The 23,211-nt window shown below is 31.4% G+C and overlaps 1 protein-coding gene and 1 long non-coding RNA gene across 2 annotated transcripts; both read right to left on the bottom strand.

Annotated features, from left to right (window-relative positions):
• LOC136062620 (uncharacterized) lies at positions 1-7,908 on the bottom strand. The gene is made up of 2 exons (XR_010624358.1): positions 7,266-7,908; positions 1-465 (listed from the first exon to the last, which is right to left on the bottom strand). It is a non-coding gene; the product is annotated as an uncharacterized LOC136062620 (long non-coding RNA).
• A 9,880-nt stretch (positions 7,909-17,788) lies between these two features.
• On the bottom strand, positions 17,789-18,813 carry LOC112039001 (PRA1 family protein F2). The gene has a single exon (XM_024071828.2). It carries the CDS (start codon positions 18,612-18,614, stop codon positions 18,036-18,038), a length of 579 nt encoding a protein of 192 aa, XP_023927596.1. The 5' UTR covers positions 18,615-18,813; the 3' UTR covers positions 17,789-18,035.
• Positions 18,814-23,211: the final 4,398 nt, after the last annotated feature.

Below are 23,211 nucleotides of genomic sequence, written 5' to 3'. Positions count from 1 at the left end.
TTCAAACACAGACTACTTAAGCTTTTCAATTTAGTAGTGTTCCGGTGTCTAATCCCAAGATTATACCCTCTTCCAAACCAAATCGGATTTATCACCACAGGTCCATAAACAAAAAACAAAAAAACAGTGAAGGCTTAAGTTTACAGCTAGGATAATCAGGGAAGAGAGGAGCATTGACCCCTCAGGCCAAAGCATAGCACAACAGATCAACTACTTTTCTGAATTAGTTGTTGGCAATGGGTCCAGAGGTGGATAGACTTGGAGCTTACACCCATCCTTCATCTGCAACTGTTGGAGCATCTCTGCTGATTCTCGATCCCTCAAGGCACTCAAACTTGGGTAAGCAACTGAGTCAGGTTCTCCAACATTATGTGAATTGCAACTTGCAAGGCAAGGGGCTACATTATTAGTAGTCTCCAAGGTCCTCTCTCTCTCAGGCAGAGTATCTTTTAGTTGCATCTTTCACTTTATAAAAAGAAATAAGAAAAAGCAATCTATATCTATATATATCTAAAAGCTTAAGCGTGGCATTTATTGTTGCTACGCTCTGGTTAAGCCACCTAAGCAGCCACGTCATTATCCTTTTTTGTTTCTAATTTTTCCTAAATATTTTTAAATCATATTCTCATTTAATAAGGTGACTTAAAAATTCCATTATTTAAAAATTAAAATATCTTTTAACCATTATTTTTATTATAAATATCTTTTTTCTTTTCAATTTTCCTATAATTATTTTTAACATTTATTTTTTTAATATTTAAACTTCTCCAACTTTTCTCCTTCCCTTACCTTTTCATCTCCCCACTACTTCTCCAACATTTCTTCCCTCCTTACCTTTTCATCTCTCCACTACCTTCTACATTAATATCATTCTTCCTTTTCTCCTTCATCTTCCTTCATTTTTGTCTCTTTTTATTCACACCCTCTTACTATAAATTCGTCACTATCTCTTCTATTCTATGCATAGTTTTCCCTCATAAAACAAAGGTTCTCTCTCTCTCTCTCTCTCTCTCTCTCTCTCTCTCAATTTGTTTTTCATTTTTTTATTTCATCCATACTTAGGTCGATGAATTTTTGTGTTAATTAGAATTCTATTTTGGGTTGATGCGATTTAGTTTTGTGTTTTAAGTTGGTATATTTTATATTCTCTTTTATTATTAAATATTATCCTACTACATTATACATATAGTATATAATAATATAATGTTATTATATTACATAGAATGACTTGGATAATTTGATGTTTATTGTTATATATTTATTTTTACTCTTTTTTCTTCTTAGCTTATTTTATTCAACATTTAAATTCAGTCACATCCTTCATACTTATGCAGCACAAATCAAGAAAATAGCTAGACACACACTTGCCTTATAAGGGTCATATATTTGTGTGATAAAGGGTCATATAATTTATAATTTAGATAGCACTCATTGAATGTGTCTAGGCCTATGGATTGAGCAATTTGTTGTCTTATAAGGCTATTGAGAATGGACTTTTTGAATCAAGACTAAACATATATGGAATACTATATATCATTTAGATAAAAACCTTTGTCATAGATATATTAATTTTTTTGCCACAAATTTAAATCACGCAAATTTAATAATTTTATATTATGTGTTAGCATCATTTCTACTTCTTATTCTTCTTCTCAAGAATATTATGTATCATCTTTAAAGCATTCCAACAATATTGATCTTATGCGAAAAGTTACATAAAATATTGAGAAAAAAATGTTTTATATTACATCTATTAAAAATGTTTTTTTAAGAATTTAAACCTTTCTATTTTTCATATCACTGACGTATTTTATAGTTACAACATGTGATCATTTAAGTTTTAATATTTTTAAGTTGTTTTGGCAAAAAGAAAAAAAATTAAAAAAAAAAAAGGTTGTCACAAAATAGGAGTTCATGTCAGGCCATCAAACTTGATATTTTGCAAATAATGGAACCATTTGCAACAATATTTGCATAGCTATATGGTTCCAGGTAAAGCAATCAAACAAACTTTTAGTCTTTAAAAAACACATATCTACCAGTGGTTAAATGTTCATCTTGGATAGTTTTAACTTTTCATATAATTTTACCTCTACATATTCATCTATTTTAATTTATATTTTTTTTTAAAAAACTTTCATTTAGATATTTATAAGTAAACAATGAAATAATGATTCATGAATAAAAAAAATCATCTATACATATTTATCTTGTGTGGTCTACTATAATTTAGATGATTATAACTTAATAATGAATTCTATAAATAAGGTAATTAAAACAATCATATCTCTACAATTCAAAAGTTCCCATTTATTTTTTCAAAAAAAGGCCTTTTGCATTTCCTTGAAATTTTTTTATTTTTATTTTTTAACTTTGACATACCACTAACCTAACTACTTCATACATTAAAAAAATTTAATGTTCATTATTACTTCTGTTAAGATATTATGGATATCTTAATTGATTGAGACCAAACTAGAGAAATATCTTTCATATTTTCTTGAAAAAAAAAAAAAAAAACCTTTGATATACCACTAACGTAACTATATCTGTAACTATTTAAGTCATTCATGATATCTATTTTTTATTGATAACTATAAAAACTACAACTAGCGAGGGAACATACAAAATAATCAAGAAAAAATGAAATGAAATCAAACATCAATAGTAACCATTATTTGGAAAATAAAAAAGTGGCCAAGAGGAGTAAGAAATAAAATAGAAATGACAATACAGATGCCATTGAAAACTTTATAGTGCAATAAAATCGACCATTAATTACATTCACTTAATTAAATCAATAATCAAAAATTAAATATAATAATACAAAATTTTATTGGAAAATTTTATAATCTCATTTTTTGACATTTCATTTAACCTTTATATATATATATATATACCATGACTTAAAAAAAATCTAATGAACAATTCTTTTGACATTTCATTTAACCTTTATATATATATATATATATACCATGACTTAAAAAAAATCTAATGAACAATTCTATCTCTTATTTAATGTCTATGTTATGCAAATCATCAACCAATAAATATATGATAATGGTAAGAAACATTATAAACAAGATTATAAAAAATATGATAAAACTTTATTTTTTAAGTTCTTTACAAAGTTTAGAGACTAAATTAGTATTTTACCTAAAAATTATCACGCGCAATGCGCGGGTCTGCGACTAGTGTTACATAAAGATGAAGACAACACAATCCAAATCATAGAGATGGCCCTGCTTTCCTATCTTTACTATTGAATCCAGATGGGTAGAGTTAGATTTTGAATCTTTAATATTTGAGGTTTTTGACCCAAATTAAAATCTAAAGTAGCATATCACAGTACTTCAAAAAAAGAGAATTAGCATATCACCTAAAAAAATTATATAAAGCAATGATAAGCAAGAAAAAATTAATTTTTGCTAGAAACTCAACAATGAATCTACTATTTACAGCAGGTGAAAGTAGGTGTATTAAACCTAAATTTCAAGTTTGCCAACAAGCAGAGTTCACTGACAAGACAAATGACAAATTCAACAATACTCTACTTTCCCTTTCCTAAATGTCTTCAGAGAATCATTTTGAAGACATAACAACCTCTAGATATTTTGTACACAAGTAATGCTTGTTTTTTTAATAACTTATTTCACAAATTGTTGAGGTGTCAAGTTGTGAGTACTGCAACATCACTTTCACATGGCCCACCACCGACATCATTTTTATAGTGCAGCAATCACCACATACCACCTCAGCAGTTACGAAAATTTTTTGTGTCACTAAACTTATTGATTCATAAATTCCAAACATGCAAGCCAAAACAACCATAAACTATCAATACAACATAAAAATTCTATGATAAATTGGGGCTGCATAACATATAATTCTATTATACATCAGTTTAGGTCAGAGTACACAAGTTGCAAGGCCTCTTCATGTTGGATGTCAAACACTTTGATAACGATATCCTCAACTAGCTAGTTAAAATCCAAAAGGACACATGATTTTGTCACATACCAGACAGATTGGAGTTTTTCGGTACTGCAAATACTTAAGGATGATGGACCTTTTAATCTAGCTATGGCACCCCTAGTTACCAATGGAGACAAGAAGCTTTTTGGGACCTTCTCACCAGTTGGAAATGCTGAATTTCCTAATGTAAAAGGAATGTATTTATTTCTCTACCACATAAGCAGTTTGTAAAATTTTTTGTAAAATAGTTTGTATCTCTAGCATTATTCTTCATATATATGCACATTATCTTAAGGTTATGGGAAAAAAGTATATTGTGGGCATAGCCACGTATATTTCCTTTTCAGTATTTTCCCTTCCTTCTATTTTCATTTTCCCTTTTCCATTTGGATTCAGATCAATGCTTGCCCATGATCTACAATTAATTTTCATATACAATCTGGAAGGAAAATTTTCTGGAGTTTGATGGCCTGGCTCTAAGCTCCCAAATGAAATAGATGGTACAAAAATTGTTATTGTAGATGCAATAGGCAGCAATGGTTGGAACTAAAGATAGGATTTTCTTTGATTACTTGTTTTTGTTTGTGTGGGAACTAAAGATGTTTTTTTCTGAGACTGATCCCGGGGTGCCAAATTATGCTGGATTTGGGGCTCTAATGCTCACAACTTGCATCAGTTGTCTATCATATTCACAGGTCAAACTTCTTTACTTGATAGAGGTTTGCTGTATATGTTTCGAAACTCGTAATTATATTCCTGAATTTTTATCTAGGTTCATAATAGTGTTATAGTTGGTCATACTAATCAAGCTATGATTACAATTTACATTTTGATGCCTATCATAATAATCAGGACTTTCACTTTTATTATATCTTAAGTAAAAAACCAAAGTTGGAATGTTTTTCTACTCTAGTCTAATCTAAGTGTATATGTGTGTGAAGCTCCCTCTTGGAAACTTGAATCCCGGCCCTTGCTCTCTACACCCTGCAAACACTTATACTTGTAGGTGATACAAATTTATAAATTGTAATTCCTGGTCTATCTCTTATCATCTATTTTTGGGTAACTTTTTTTTTTGCTGAACTATTTTTGGGTAATTGAAAGTGTTCATATTGACAAATTATTGTAATCTACAAATCCACACAAAGGGGTAATTAAAACAATAACTCTAGGTAGAAGCAGATTTCTATTTCTTGAGCCAGAACTAAGATGAGAAGTGGCCTTTAGTGAACAACAATTGGGAAAAAACTTAAGATTGTGCAAAGCTTGAAACATGCCCTAACATCCTCAAAAAAGGTGTGTGATTACATACCTACTATATTTCAGCATGCATGTGAAGTATGCCCTAACATCGTCAAAAAAATTAGAGGACCATCACTTTCCATCATATGGTGAGTGGGGCAAATTATATAACCCAAGAACTATAAGTCAAGAATTTCAACAACTCTGTTGTGCTAGAATTATGATTTTTCTCCTGTGTGTGTGTTAAGATGTTTCTCATTGGCAGCTTGTGTAATTGTCCTGGTTGGAACTATCAACTGAGCCATTTTGCTCTTCTTTATGAAACTTCTAATTCCATTCTTTTTTCATCTCCTAATACAACAATGACGTAGCTCAATTATTAATTCCCAATTGATAATCTTCATGGAATCATGCAAAGTAATTAACTACTTGGTAATCAAATTATTTAACCAATTGCAGATAGAAAAAAGATTGTTAAGCATTGAAAAGAGAAAGAACAAAGAGGACTAAGAAAATAGTGCAATAACAACTATCCATAAAAATAGTATTATGGCAGAGTAACTTGACTGATTCCATCATTCCACCATTTAACTAAATTTTTATTCTAAACTCATGTGATATATTGATGCATGTACCGATGATAACTACTTTTGAGTACAATCACAGCAGAATTTACTGCCAAAACTGATAACAAATTCGTAAATGCCTCCTTTCCACAACATCTTTGAAGAAAAAACTAACGGCTAGATATTATATTCCATGTTCATTATTTCAAAACTGAAGGCTGTCACATCAGTAAAGTTAAGTTTAGAATACCAATTTAGAACCTCATTCTCTCTCCCTTATATGTGTATGTTTGTGGCTTAGTAATATTATTCAGTCTCACTTGTAGAAAAATCAAGATTCAAATCTCCCACCTAACTTGTAAAAAAAAAAAAAAAAAAAGAACCTTAAGAAATCAATATAAGATAATTTAAAAAAAAAAAAAAAAAAAAGAACCTTAAGAAATCAATATAAGATAATTGATCCCAATCACAGACTTTTTAAGTAGTGTCCTAAGATACCTTCCTCCAAAGTGTGGCGGCTCTAGGAATTTTTTTTAGGGTAGTCACTAAGAAATTTAAATTATACAAAATCTAATAAAGCAATAATTTGAATATTTGCTACAATTGCGAGTCAAATCACTAAGGAGAGCAAAATTGTTGTGATTGCAAAACCAAAAAGAGTATAACTATCGTCACTATCAAAGAGAACTCACAACCACAATATTTTTCATAGTACCATTTTTTTTTTTATGGAAAAATGAAATTAGAGATTATTTTATTGAATAGGTTGAATGATCTACAAATTTAAATGATTAGCGATTTTTATCTTTTTGTTTCATAATATGCTTTTTGGTTGAACAATTTGTTCACTTGTTGTGTGGTCTTATCTTGTTTTTGTTTGGTTTATGTTTGTTGTTATTTGGGATAATATTTATTGTTGTTATTTAAGATTTAAAAAAAAAAAATTATAAAAGGGATTAAGGATTATGTTTGGGGGGCAGAATTAATTTTGGAGTAATGCTACGTCTACAACATTTTTACAATAAATCTTATGCAAAAAATTGTTATTGGTGGGTAAAAAAATAATATCAGTATTTGGGTTAAATTAGAATTAGTAACAACTTACTACATTGACTTTGTTGTGAAATTATTGTAAAAATGTTGTGAATATAATATTGCTCTTATTTTTGTTGAACCCAAATTTTTGTAATTCTAAAGTTAGGGTATTCAACATTTTTATCCGGGTGGTCACAATAGGTTAATTTAGCATATAATATTTTTTTAGCAAGTGTATATATACATTTTTTTACAAGTCAGGGTGATCCTGTGACCACCCCTGGCATGCATGTGGAGCTGTCAGTGCTCCAAACCAAAATGAATTTATCATCATAAACATAATAAATTATTAGAAAGTTTATTTTATATTTTTAAGTAGCAGTAAAGATTTAAAAGCTAGGATAATTAGGGATGTAGAAAAAGTAACAAGTACACAGCATATCATACCAGCAAAATGTGAACGAACGGACGAAACAGAGGAGCATTGACCCCCCTCAGGACTCTGCCCCCCGCCAAAGCATAGCACAACAAATGAAGCCTCTCAACTTCAACTCTCTCGGTAAGTTGGGTCGAGAGGTGGATAGACTTGGAGCTTGCATCCATCCCTCATTTGATTCTGCAACTGTTGAACCATCTTTGCCAATGTTGGACCAGGATATAAAACTTCCACATTCCAAATGGCAGTCAACCAACGTAGTTCTTCAGGGGGCATAAAAAAAAAATCACAACACTCGATGATCAAACGTTGAAGCCTTGGCATTTCACCTTTCCCCATAGAGCAATGTACAACTTGCATTTTTGCCATTTTAAAGACTTCAAGTTGACAAAAACTACTTTCATCACAATCGAGGGTGATCTGATGATGGCCATCTCCTACTACTTTGAGTATTCGAAGGTTTGTAAGGCTACCCAACACTCTCATCACGCCACCACCAAATAAGTTTGCGCCTACAAATATGGTTATCTTTGTGAGTGTCAAGTGGAATGAAGTTGGACTTGAAAGAAAAAAAAGTTCATAAATCTTCAGAGTTTGTAAATGCCGCAAGGGATGGAGGCTTGATAAAAGTCCTGACTCCGTCCATCTTATAGAATGAAAGAATAACTTCTCTGGGGTCTAGATTAAAAAAAACCATAATACTAACGAAATGAAGAAGTTATTTTCTCATTCTCCACATTTCTCAAAACATGACTTTCTACGTTCAACATAACACATGATGCTTTGTCTTTATGACTTTCTTAGCTTTTGTCATGAACCAAACAGCGAATAATTTCTCCGAGTATAGAGAAACAGAAAAAACCATAATACTCACAATTTTTTATTTTCTCATCCTCCACTTTTCTCTAAACATAGCTTTCTACATTCAACAATTCATGAAGCTTTGTTTTTCTTGAAGTTCCTAATTTGTCCCCTGGAAACAATCGGAGAACACTTCTCCAGGTCTAGAGAGAATTTTTTTTTTTTTTTTTTTTTTCTCATCCTCTATTCTTTTAAGAAACCAAACAGAAAGCAAAAGAAGCTTTAAATTCTCAAACCCCAAACCAAAAACTTCCACTCAACAAATTGTTTCTTTATCATCAAAATCCTAAGCAACAAAACATTTGGAAATATTTTGAAGTGCTATGCTAGGGTTCTACATTTTCTTAGGAACCAAAACAGAGAGTAATGAAATTTTAGAAAGAACCTGGTTGCATGAAACTTTATTATTTATATTTCCTACCTATTGTTGGGAACAAAACTAGAATAATTTCTGAGTGTTTAGAGAGAAGGAAAAACAAAATTTTTAGTGAGACTCACGACCTTAGGAAAGCACAAGTGAAATTTGCAGTATACGGACTAGTCAAGTTAGAATTGGGGTTCCTCGTAATCATATATATTACCCAAAATCCACCTAGAAAACAACCAATGCAGGACTCAGCGCAGCACACGCGCATACAATCCAATGCAAACAAATCCACAAACACCAGGGTATAATAAAAAACAAAAATTCTAAAGCAACACAACATTTGAATTTTTTCTCCACCCCCCTACTTTAATGTGGTATGCGAGGAGTCCCACATTTTTTTGGGAACCAAAACAGAGAGTAATGAAAATTTTTTCAGGAACCTGATTGAAGGAAACCTTATTATTTTTAAAGTTCCTAACTTTTCTGTATTTTTTCTTGGAAACCAAACAGAGAGCTAATGAATCTCAAAATTCACCATCAAAGTCCAAAGCAACACAACATTTGAATTATTATTATTTTGGTTTTGCTCCTTTCAATCCTTCTTATTTGGTTGAATTTTACTCAGCATTGTACATTTTCTCGGGAACCAAACATAGAGTAATTCACAAACACATAAAAATCACAATTACAATCTCCACTCTTAAAGTTCCAAAGCAAAACAACAATTGAAACTTTTTTTGTTCCTTTTCCTAAGGTTCCAAAGCAACACAACGTTCAAAAATTGTTTTAGCTAGGGATTTTGTAATATTTTCTCGGGAGCCAAACAGAGATTAGTAAAGAAAAAAAAATTTGACCTGGTTGCCACGGCCGGTGTACTTGAGCTGGCAAGAGTCGAAACCGGGGCGGCGGCGGAAGAGGTTGTGAATCTCACGCGCCTTGACATCGTCGGGGAGTCCGGAGACGAAGAGCGTGTTGATTCCACTCCGGTCCTTGTTGTTGTTGTATTCTTGCGGTGGTGGCTGCGGTGGTTGTTGGAGGAGGTAGTAGGGATCGTACGGCTGCGGATGAGCCATTCTTTGAATTGGACGGCTGTGATTTGATGATGGGTTTGGGGAGAGTGGTGGTGGTGGTGATGGTGATGGAGAGTACTGAGGAGTAGAGAGATTTTAGAGAGGTTTCAACGAAACAATGAGAAGAGAAGCTATAGTTACGAAAATGTTAACACAAGTTTATTTGTTATAACGGCGAAAGAGAAGTGTTATAAAATATTTTTAGATTTTGATGTGTCTATAGAATTTCTTGAAAGAGAGTAGTTGTCTTATTTAGCCTTTTGCTCCCATAAATGAAAAATAATTTTTTTTTTCCAGAAAACGTGTTAAAGTATATTATTTTTAAAAAGTGAGGAAAAAAAAAAAAGATTTTCAAAATTTGTACATAAAAGTTAAAAATTAAAAAGTTAGCTTATAATTTAGTCTGTTTGGCCTGAACTTATTTGCTAAGTTTTTAGCTTTTAATTTTTATACATGGCTTTTTAAAACCTCACATTTTCTCACTTTGTTGAAATATAAGTAAACTTTAACAAACTTTCAACGAAAATCTTTCCAACAAAAAATTAAATAAGTTGTTCCCAATTGAGGCAGGAGACTTTGTTTTTGTACTATGATAATTGTTGTCTTTGTTATTTAGTCATGAAAAAACTATAGAATTACTATAAATGTGTGTATTCTTCATTTTCACATGAATGGTTGGTTTTATCGTGATCAATTTCATCATTATTTTAATTAGTGAGATTCATTTTTATGTGTGAGAAATGAATATGTTGATGAAGTGCAAATCGTCAGTCTTTGTAAGTTCATCCAGATGGATGGATCCTCGTTAGAGTCTGCAAATATAGAATGATGGCTCCCTTAAAGTGGTCACTGGTGTGGTGCCTGCTATCACGTCTCTAATGCCAAAGTTAGTATATGGAAGTTTTTAGAGAATAATCAGAGAATAATGGGTATCAGAGTATCTATGAATACTTTTAGGTGAGTTTTCCTGTACCTGGTTTGTATATGATCGAAGTGTATATATACAGCTTTGTGGTTCCTAGCCATTGGGGCCTTAATTGTGGATTTAGTACCCTTTTTATAACGCCTCAAGGCTCATGAATACGAGTTTTGATGAGGCTCCAACGGTCTGCCAACTATTTGGTAACTGTCCAAGGCATTGAATGTTCTTATTAATGGCTCTCCTGTGTTCGTTTGTGTCACACCGAGGTGGACGAGTACGTTCAATGAGATCGTCCAGGGAAATTGAGTTCGTCAGTCTCGTCATATGTAATTACTATTCCTAGTTTGGTTAAGATGATATGTCTTAGAGTGACTTTATTTTGATTTAATAAGCCCTTAGATTTTACATCACTTAGCATTTATGGTCCCTTTGAGGTTCTTTCTTTTAATAATTTCAAAACATTGTTCCGGCGGGTGTGTGTGAATTAAAATGGTCAAAAGGTGGTTTTTACTTGTTATATTGAGAGTGTGTCTGGGAAGTGATGAAACTCACAGTTTATTAGAGTTTATAACTTATTTTTGCTACTATTCATGGGTCTCATTATAATTTTTGATACTATTCATGAGTCCTATTATACTATTCAGCTATCTTTTAACTTTTTTTTTTTTTAACAGTACTTTCAGTAATAAATTTTCAGTTTCAGCTAAATAAACCATTTCCAAATAGACTCTGAGTATAATTACAAGATATTCTTTTCTTTTTCTTTTTGGGTTTTTGGTTTAGAAGAAAAGTGACGAGTGGTTGATTTGAATGGCAAGTTGATGAAATCATTGAGTTTAGAGAGGGGCAACCACTCAACCAAACACAATCTAAACCCTCTTTCCAAAACTATTAAGAGTGAGGAATAAGAAAGAGAAGCAAAGCCCTATGGTTTTTTGACTTAATTATATTTTTTCTTTTCTTATGATTTTGTTTTTCTCACCAACATGACATTCCCTTGGTGTAAAGAAATTATTTTAGAAATTAAACACACAAAAGAAAATACAAAATAATGTAACATAACAACAACTAAAGGGCAAGAGATCGCTTGAGCAAACTGTTCACTAGGAAGGTTTGGTTAGACATGCCTAATTGCAGGAACAACCTCCTCACTTCGGAACATGGAAATTATATCTGATTGTCCTCAATATACTAACAACCTTCGAGACACTAGTGCAGCGACGGTAGTATATTTGGGCTCTATCGAGGAGGGTTAGGAGGTCATAAAATAGTGAAAATGAGATTGAGTGTGGGCAAAGCTGCACAACTTCTTTGCTAAGTTTGACAGCCAATTACTTGAAAGCTACTTTTTCGTAATCCCCTATATCTCTTTCAATTCCTTGTTCTATCCATTCAGTCTCATATATGTTCCATGCTATACTCACATCATCCATGCCTTTAATTGCAATTTAACGCGCTCTAGATCATTATTTTTAAATAAGCCGTCGGCAACATTATCATCTGTGACGGCTTTAGGAATTTTTTTAGGGTGGTTATTAAGAAATTTAACTTATACAAAATCTAATAAAGCGATAGCTTGAATATATATTTGCTACAATTACGAGTCAAGTCACTAAAGAGAGCAAAAATTTTGTTATTGCAAAGCCAAAAAGAGTATAATTGTCGCTACCATAAAAAAGAACTCACAACCACAATATTTTCTTAGTACCATTTTTTAAGGAAAAATAAAATTAGAGATTATTTTATTGAATGGGTTGAACGATCTACAAATTTAAATGATTAGCGACTTTTATCCTTTTTTTATAATAGGCTTTTTGTTGAACAATTTGTTCACTTGTTGTTGTTTGGTATTGTTTTGTTTTTGTTTTTGTTTGGTTTATGTTTGTTGTTATTTGGGCTAATATTTATTGTTGTTATTTAAGATTATTTTTTAAAAAAAAAATTATAAATTTGCAACATTATCATCTGTGACGGCTTTAGGAATTTTTTTTTAGGGTGGTCATTAAAAAATTTTACTTATACAAAATCTAATAAAGCGATAGCTTGAATATTTGTTACAATTACGAGTCAAGTCACTAAAGAGAGCAAAATTTTTGTTATTGCAAAGCCAAAAAGAGTATAATTGTTGCTACCATAAAAAAGAACTCACAACCACAATATTTTCTTAGTACCATTTTTTAAGAAAAAATAAAATTAGAGATTATTTTATTGAATGGGTTGAACGATCTACAAATTTAAATGATTAGCGACTTTTATTCTTTTTTTATAATAGGCTTTTTGTTGAACAATTTGTTCACTTGTTGTTGTTTGGTATTGTTTTGTTTTTGTTTTTGTTTGGTTTATGTTTGTTGTTATTTGGGCTAATATTTATTGTTGTTATCTAAGATTATTTTTTTTAAAAAAAATTATAAAAGGGATTAAGGATTATGTTTGGGGGGCAGAATTAATTTTGGAATAATATTACGTGCACAACATTTTTATAATAAATCTTATGTAAAAAACTGTTATTGGTGGGTAAAAAAATAATATTGGTATTTGGGTCAAATTAGAATTAGTAACAGCTTACTATATTGAATTTGTTGTGAAATTATTGTAAAAATGTTGCGAATATAACATTACTCTTATTTTTGTTGAACCCAAATTTTTGTAATTTTCAAGTCAGAGTGTTCAACATTTTTTATTAGAATGGTCATAATAGATTAGTTTAGCATATAATATTTTTTTAGCAAGTGTATATACACATTTTTTTACAAGTCAGGTGCAAGTTAGTGTGGTCTTGTGACTACCTTGGCTTGCATGTGGAGCTGCCAGTGATTATCTTCAAGCTATACATATCATCTAGGATACATGGACACTTCATTTGAGATTCCGTACCCGTGTTGTAACAGTATCCAATATGTCGTATCATGTTATAATTTTTCAAAAATTATTCGTGTCACTGACTCTCTGTATCATATCTGTATCTGTACCTGCACCCATATACGTGTACGTGCATGGTAGCATATGATCACTCAACTCAATATTTTCGTCAAATTTAATAGGCTGAAAAGTAGGAGCAGGATCAGCAAACCGTGTAATGGGGAAACTCGCAAGTGGTCTCTGTTGGAACATCCAGGGGTGGTCTTTGGTTGAGGATAATCATTAAAGATTCCTGTCATACGCTATATATTGGTCATTAACAGTTTCTAACTAATCCTATAAAATCCATAAATGAATCTATAATATCTGGCCTTCAAAAAACTACAATTTGAGAAACAGTGCACTGCATAAACCCCTGATATAGGAGGAGGTATATCCTGTACCCGGCAAGATATACAAAATGCTGATATAGACCTACATTTTGAACAGGGGAAAATGTTTCTCTCTAAAAACACTTCAAACTCTTCTTATATTTTTTTATTTAATGTAAATTTTAAAAATTTAATTGTTAGATTGCATGTTCTTATTATATCCTTCATGCTTGTAAAATTTCAAAAAGATCAAAGATCAATTGCTATGTCATCAATCAAATGTATAATTTCAAGTTTATGTGATCTAAAATTATGCATAAAAAATAAGTTGATGATCAAATAGTAAATGACATTTGATTTGAATGAAATTTGACATGCATATTAAGAACATGAAAAACATGCAATTAATTTTCAAAATTCATACTTAATAAAAAGATAGGATAGAACAGTGGCGGCTCAATGAATTTTTTTAGGGAGGGTGGTCATTAAAAAACTTAAATTAAAATTTTTTAATAAAAATAAAACTTGAATATATTAACATCACCAAAAAAAAAAAAAAAACACTTGCAAATATATAAAATTTTCAAATTTTCATTCACAGGTTTTTATATTTTGAAATTGTTATGTGATATGATAGCTTCAATATTAATGTTATCAAGTACATATTTCTCAATGTACATAACCAAACAATCAATAAGCTACAGATCTCTCATTCAATTACTAACATATTGCCTAAATAAGTAATAATACATCTAAATTATCTTTTTTGAAAAAATGTATCACATAAATCCAACAAATTCAATTAAAGACTAAAACAAATACTAACAAACTAGCTATGTGAAAAGTGTGCATTTTTTATTATTAAAAAATAGCGATTTTAAAATATGTCATTTGAAAACACAATTAAACGTTTGATTTGGGCTTTTAGACTAATTTGTTTGTTTGGGTAATTTTTGAAAAGTGTTACATCCACAATATTTTTGTAACACTTTCACAACAAAGACTAGGTGATAAGTTTTTATTGATTCTAATTTGAACCTATCATTGAAATTATTTTTTTGTCCACTAGTAACAACTTGCTACTTAAGATTTGTTACGAAAATATTGTGAACATAACATTTTTGCAAATTTTTGGTTCAACATTCAACGGACCAAAATTTTGGAGAGGTTGAATTTTAGTTTTAATGGGCTCAAATTGTTATTTAGGGTGTTCAAGGTTTTTTTTTTTTTTTTTTTTTAGGGTGGCCAAAGACCTGTATTAATTTAAAGGACAAAGTTTAGTTATAAAATTGGTTGTAGCCTTAGGCTATAACCTTACTTAATATCTTTTTATTTGAGGTAAATTTTGACAAATCTACTATAGGATTACATCTTCTTCTTATATCCTTCATGCTTGCAAAATTTCTAAAAAATTAAATATTAATAGTTATGTTATCAATAAATTGTTTAAATTGCAAGTTTATAATTTAAAATTATGTATATATATAAACTTATAAATTATATAGTAAATAATATCCGATTGACACAAAATTTGGCATGTATATTAAGAGCGTAAAAATCATGCAATTCAATTGTTAGATTTTCAAATTATGTAGTAATGTTTATTTTAATGAGTATAGTTGTAGTCTTAGGTTATGATAAGTTTAGTAGCTAAACTTTGTTCTAATTTAAAATTCAATATTTTTAAGGTATATAATTTTTTTTTTAAAGTTAGATATAGGAGTCTTTTGGCTAAATATTGCTAAATTTAAAACATATTTACGTTATAGGTACTGTTACAAGTTATTTAGGGGAATGAGCAGAGAGAATGAGAAAAAGGGAGGAAAGAGAAAAACTTGAATTTCGGCAACAGTGTTGCTGTAATTTATCTGCCCAATTTTCCTCACCTGCCCGGATGTGTGAGTGTGAGAAGTGCAATGAGTGAGTGCCCAAAAACAAAAAAAGTAATTGTGGCAATGGTATTGCCGAAAATGGTAGGGGAAAAAAGTGAATGCCAAAATTTGGGGAAAAATTAAAAAAAAAATATAATGTGCTACGTACACAATATTTTTACAATAAATCACAGGTAACTAGTTATTATTAGTTCAAATTTAAATTTAACATTGAGATTACTATTTTAATATAACAATAACAATAAGTAACAACCTAATACTTGGAATTTATTGTAAAAATGTTGTAAAAATTGTGTGCACTTAATTGAAAAAAAAAAAAAAAACTTTTTTCCTAATTGTGGCAATGGCATGGCGAAATTGTGGGGAAAATTTTCCCCANCCGAAATTGTGGGGAAAATTTTCCCCACAATTTCGGCAATGCCATTGCCACAATTGGGAATTTTTTTTTTTTTCAATTGTGGCAATGGTATTGCCGAAATTGTGGGGAAAAAAAAAATTTCCCCACAATTTCAGAAATACCATTGCCACAATTGGAAAAAAAAAGTTTTTATTTTTTTTTCTCATTTTCGGCAAATCCATTACACTTTTTTTTTTTTAAAGAAATGATAAGTGCATACAATTTTTACAACATTTTTACAACAAATTCTAAGTATCAGGTTGTTACTTATTGTTATTGTTAGATTAAAATAGTAATCTCAATGTTAAATTTAAATTTGAACTAATAATAACTAGTTACCTGTGATTTATTGTAAAAATATTGTAAAACTATTGTGTACGTAGCATATTATATTTTTCTTTAATTCTTCTCCAAATTTTGGCATTCACTTTTTTTTCCCCTACCATTTTCGGCAATACTATTGCCACAATTACTTTTTTTTTTTTTTTTTTGCACTCACCCATTACACTTCTCACAGTCACACATCTGGGCAGGTGAGGAAAATTGGGCAGATGAATTACGGCAACACTGTTGCCGAAATTCAAGTTTTTCTCTTTCCTCCCTTTTTCTCATTCTCTCTCTTACTTTTTCTTGAATTTCGGCAACACCGTTGCCGAAATTCAATCTCTCTCCTCATTTCCCTAAATAACTTGTAACAGTACCTATAACACAAATATATTTTAAATTTAGCAATATTTAGTCAAAAGACTCTAGATATAGTACTTTAAGTGCTGTTCCTTAAGTTATTCTCTTAAATTTCAATCGTATAACTTTTTTCTCATGGGATAGAAGAGTGTTTTTAGTTAAACAACCACGTGACTGAATTTTAAGAAATTAGTCTAAAGAATAATACATAAGGTACTGTACAGTTGTACTTAAGTTTTGTCCAAAAAGATACATGAAAAGTTTGAAGGTTTTTTTTTGTTTATTTAGAAGGAAATTTAGATATAACTTGATGAAAGATCCAAATTTTTATATATTAGATTTACAACTTAAAATCAAATAATTAGACCAACCTCACAACTCATGATATAATTTCCAGACTTCCTGTTGATGATATTGCCCCTTGGCGGGCCCGAATTAATGTCACTCACAAAGATTTGAACCACCAGGAGCCGAGGCCTCAAAAGCTCACAAGAAAAGAAATATAACCAATGATATAATTACACAAAAGTAACCCACAAAAACCTTGTAAGAAATTTCGAAGTTCATTGCTCAAAAATTGAATTAAAGAGTAGTAATTCCAGGTCATATTTGGCGCGAGAGATGTTGGTTTGGTTGAGAATATGAGCATTAAAAGCAGTCACATGATTTTTGGGCCATTCCATTTGACAAAATTTCATCATTCACAAACACATCCTTCTGTAAAGGGGCCTTCAATCTCGCATCTTGCACGTTGAGATTGTCTCGATTTTCTGATTTTCCTGCGGATAACACTGCCCTTGTTTTTGCTGTAAAAACGAACATGTTTGCAAATGGAGGCCTTTAGGGCCCCCAAAACAATGTCGGAAGATTTGGACCACCAAGGGGCCGAAGAACCCTTTAAGCTCCCACCATAAAAGTAGGACAATGACCAACGATATTAACAATAACACAACCATAACCAAACAAAGATCTGAATAAACAAACGACAAAATTTAGATCAATTTTTTATAAGCATTATATTCTTTTAGCTGTAATCCTAAATCCATCTCTCAAAATTTAAGTACAGAGTACAGTATCTTATGTGTTGTAGTTAAATTCAACTATGTAACTATTGACCAATGTAAATAGATAGTTGTATTTGATTGGCAACAAAGAAATGAATCTAAGATTCTAAGTTTTATCCCATATGAAAAACCCAGATGCCCAAAAGAGCAAAACCCCAAAATTGAAAAAGAAACCAAAGAAACAAATCTCATTTCCTCTGTACTAAATCACCAAATTGGGGGGGAGAATTACAAAACCCAAAACAAAACAAAACAAATCAAAAATTCATAGCAACAAACACAAATTTTGATTAACTAAGAACTAGATCCAGAACCGACAACACCACCACCAGAACTAGTACCAGTCATCAACCCGGAAGATTCTTCATCCAAGAACGAATCATCAGTCCTTCTCACTGCGGCGTGCACCACCACCAACACCGCCCCAATCAACAGCGCCACCAAGATGTTCAACGTGGCCTTTGTCAGCAACAAGAACACCACGGTCAACACAGCCAACACAATCATCACCACCCTATCATCAATCACGCGGCCAAAAACCATGAGTGGCTCGTCCCGCAAGAAGTACAAGAACAACCACGCCGCCATCATTACTATAAACACTATGAGCGATACGGGGTGCCATAGAAGGCTGAGGAAAAGAATTAGAAGCACTACGATGGCATAGTTCATGCGAAAATACCCCACGTTTGTTTTTACCCTCGAGACTGCATCGCCAAAGGTTGAAGGGAAGCCAAGACTGTCGAAATTGAACATGAGCTTCCATGGTCTACGAGTGCCAAGGCCTGCCTGGATTCTCTCCTTTGCACGTGAGATGTATTCAAGGTTGGCTTGTGCTGGTGATGAAGCTGGTATAGTACCATAGGTGGTCATGTTGTATTTTGCTTTTGTTTATGTTTTTGGTTTTGTTTTGGTGAATTTTGAGGGTTTGAGACTTTTGGGTGTTTGACCCTTTTGAGAGTTGAAGAGATGGAGAGAATATGAAGGTGATAACGGGGATTGTGAAAGGAGGTGAAGAGAGTAATAAAATAGAGAGGGTGTATTGGGGCTTATAATAAGATGGGTGTGAGGTGCATTGTTGGAAGTGTAGGGGCCATGGGGTGTTTGTGTGATATTGTGTGATGGGGGGTGTTAGTGAAATTTTGGTTGGGTGTCAATAATGATATACCCAACAAGCAAAAAAAAAAAATAGAAGAGAATATCAATTATGATTAAACCCCAAATTGGGTTAGGACAACGGTTAAACGACCAAATATTATACGACAAGTTTGATGAGGATGAAAAAGTATGATTGCCAATTCCATTATTAAATTTTACTATGCATGGAGGGGAATATATGAATTGTATAATTGGTGGACTTGAAATGAAATTGGGAGGATAATTGTAATCAATCAATATGTAATTAATTTGTAACGTAAAGAGATTTTGGGCTCCACAAACCAAAAAAAAAAAATGGAGATTAGGAAAATATAGAAAAATGAGCAATCTATTGTCAAAACATTGTTCGAATTACGGAATTAATCCAATAAACTTAAGACAAATAGTAATAGTAAAATTTAAATATGGGAAATGTTAACGAGTGCCGTTGGGGTATTGGTTAAGAATCCATTTTAAGAAAGTTTTGACATCACTTTTATGGAAAATGAAAAAAGCTGTTAAAACATTAATTGCTTTTTCTTTTCTTTTTCCATAAAAACTTTCTTTAATTGGATTGTTAACCAATGCCCTACGACACTCGTTAACATGACCCTTTAAATATATATACTTGTTATTGGACTAAATAATGAGTAATTATTAGTTCTCAATGCGCGGTAATGTAGAGATCTATTCTCTTATATTCATAGTAAATTCCACCAGTAAATTTGTGATAATATTTACCATAAATGTGAAATGATGGAGTACTATATTACTGTGTTTTAGGAGCAGTTTTCTCTAAATTATATAACAATTCAATGAAATGAAGCTCATTAAATTTTTTTTTTAAAAAATTTCTTAACTTGAATGTTTATGATTGCTTCTATTTTTACCATAAAAGTCTTGAATTAGAAGGCTAAACAAACTAATCTTAATTCACTCTAAGCAATTAGATTTGCTTCTAAATTTCTGATTAGAAGTCTTAATTTAAAAGATAAGTTTACATTTACCAAAAAAAGACAAGTTTACTCTAAATTTAGATTTAACTAAATTACTTTTCCTTTTTAATAGAAGATTTTAATTGAATTCTTGACTTAATAAATATCAGTTACTAAATTAAAATCTTATAGATCGTGGATGCCCAAAAGAAGGAGAAATTATTATTTACACTGGGAGGACTGTTAATGCAATCCTTCTTGACCAATGAGATGATGTTATTTATGCAAATGTATGTGTGAGCTTCCTAATTAGCACAAAAAATAAAAAATAAAAATTATCAGATGATGTCACATTTGCATAAATAACAATATTTTACTGTATGGAAGATCAAGAAGAACCACGTCAGCAGTTCTTTGGTGGACCTAATAATTTCTGGCAAAGAAGAGGGCAAGTGATAATTTAAATGTGGCAAATGAATGACTGAGATTGATGAGGTACATGGAATGTGATCAAGTGTACCCACATGTTGATACCTTTCTTAATTTCTTAAAATTATGGTAGCTGTACAAGGACCCAACATTTTCAACTAATCTTCTAACACGGAATGGGTTGGACTCGTATGTGGACAAGACCACACTAAAGCGTTGTAGGGACGGCAGTGATAAAACGACGGCAAGGTTCCAACGAGAACCGGCTTGATTGCCCACGTGGCATGTTGGAAGCTACGAGAAAAAAATGTGGAAACCTTTCCAAGCAAAGAAATCTTAATTAAATGTTTCGTTACTTTTAAAATCGGGAAAATATCTATTTAATATGCAAACGTGGCAGGAAGATATAGTGAATTAAGAGAAATGGGTTGGTAAATCTGACCAATAAGTGATTGCCACGAAAGCAGAATAGTACCCATTTGCTTGAAGAAGCCTTTTCTATCTAAATCATCAAGTCAATTCAAATTTTGAAAGTGTCACAATTTAATAGATGATGTGAAGCTTCTACATTCCATAACGCGTTGAAGTTATATGAGTGATTATTGTTTTATGCCTAGTTTTACATTTCTTGAAGTTTATATTTGAGATCTTGAGTATAAATTTTTTATCTTACTTTTTGTATTTTACTTTATACTTTATTCACAACTTGTTACATATTTTTTCTTTTACTTTTCTTATAAAATAACTATAGTCTAAAATGGAAAAAAAAAAAAAATTTCAGGCATGTAACATATCATAATAAATAAAATTTAAGTAAAATATACAAAGTAAAATATATAAATTTTATTCAACCAATATCCCCACTCCCCTAAGGTAGACAAAGAAGACATCAAGTTCAACATGATTACTTTGGTAGAACATAATCATAGTAGCTTAGTTATTTTATAATTGATGATTGAGGGGTTTAAATAGTGATATGGGATCATAACTCGTAAACACTCCCTCATGTGAGTTGAACCATAGCTGGATCTTAAACCTACATAAAATACTAGCCTCATCACACATGTTTTACTCGTGCAATGAGGCTTTTTTTTTTGGATAAGTTTATTTTGAAGATATGGATTAGTAGGAAAATGTCCTATTTTGTAGGCATTTTAAGCGGAGTTGGAGATATATTTTTACCGTCCTTAAGTTTTTTTCCTAGGGGTATTTCTAAACCACATAAAAGTTCAATCTCAAGAGGAATTCTCTTATAAATAATACAGACTAGTATTGCAAATGTTAGGAGGAAATACATAGTACTTAAATTGAATCAGTGTCATATTGTCATATTTGAAGGTTTGAACTCAAGAGCTATCTTATATCAAGATCCTAATCATTAGGTCACACCTCTCGATGGTTGCAACTTGGAAATGACTAATATGGAATGTTTATAACTGGAAAAGAAAAGAAAAATTCATGATATAAAATTTTGCCTACAATGATATTCCTTTTTATTATATAATTTTGAGCGTAAAAGTTAAGTTATAATGTAAAATATGGATAGACTATCAAGTTAAGGCATTCCATTGGTTATGAGTCTAGTTACATTCAAACGGTTTTTATTTTTTATTTTAACTATATTAAAAAAATTAATTATACTAATATGGGATTCTACTACTATTACCCAAAAAAAAAAAAAAAAGAAGCAAAGAAAGGGCTTTGTTTTTTTGCTTTCATTTGTTCTGAGACAGCTTAGGGGCTGTTTGGATTTCAAAAAATGTTAGACTCATCATTTATCACTGAAAATACTATAACTTCCTAAGGTGGCATGTTTGGCACTTGTTTCCAACTTTGATAACTTAAAAAATTTTACTTTTTGTGAGACCCATGAATTGACTTGGTGTAGCTTTTACTTCTTCTTTTTTTCCCCTTCAACCCCTAATACCCAAACTCACCAAACCCAAATTGCTCTCAAGCACCGTTCATCACCTCCCCCTTCATCCATTCACCGAACCCAGCACCCAACTGAAAAAAACCATCACCGTGCAAACCACAAAACATCAAATCAATCCACCATAGTAGATCCAGCCATTCACACCACCAACACCTTCAACACCACATCAAATTATACTATAAAGCTTAGAAAGAACTAAAAGAGGGAAAATAGAGAAGAGAAAAGATCGTGAGAAGTGAAGAAAGAAAGAAAGAAAGAAGAACCCAAGCCTAGAAACCCAGTGAAAAGGAATGGAAAAAAAGAAAAAAGAAAAAAAATGCAATCAAACCCAGAAACCTAATGTGAAAAGGGAAAAAAATAAAAATAAAAATAAATAAAACCAATGTGAAAAGGAAAGAAAAGAAGAAAAGAATAGAGAAAGGTGTTCGTCCTAGACCCAGCGTGAAAGAAAAGAAAAGAAAAAAAAGAAGATAACGTGTGTTGGAGAGAGCAAAAGGTCTGACCGTGGGTCCTAGCAGTGTGTTTATTTACTAAAATACCATGAAAACTCTGTTTCTATAACTTAAAAATATCTAAAATGTGTTTTCAGTTTTCATAATTCATTACTCAAAAATCAGAGAATTAAGTGATGTAAACAAAAATGAAAATAAATCTAAACAAACCAAACAGTCATGAGACCTATCAATTTTGAGTTATGGACAATAAAAATAGAGTAATGAGTGATGAAAAACACTAAATTCAAACAACCCCTTAGATTCCATTTCCCTAGAAAAGAAGAATGAAAAAGATACGGGCTATTGTTTGATGCGTTGGAGTTTTGATTAGCACTTTAGTAGAAATCACTTTTGTTGGTGGACCCTTCCCTTTGCTGTGCAATCATATGGGCCCAAAGAAAAGCCCAACTCAAAATGTGGTAGACAAATCCCAGGCTCTTAACATGACAATATTTTGGGTTCAATTTCTTCTTAACATTTCTAAAATTTCCTCATAACATGATCTAGTCCTTTTGTTTTTCTAGGACTAACCTAGAAAT

This window comes from Quercus suber, unplaced genomic scaffold, assembly GCF_002906115.3.
Source record: "Quercus suber isolate HL8 unplaced genomic scaffold, Cork oak 2.0 scaffold_433, whole genome shotgun sequence".
Taxonomy (NCBI): domain Eukaryota; kingdom Viridiplantae; phylum Streptophyta; class Magnoliopsida; order Fagales; family Fagaceae; genus Quercus; species Quercus suber.
Note: the sequence above shows the minus strand (reverse complement) of the source record. Positions and strands in the feature narration are given on the sequence as shown.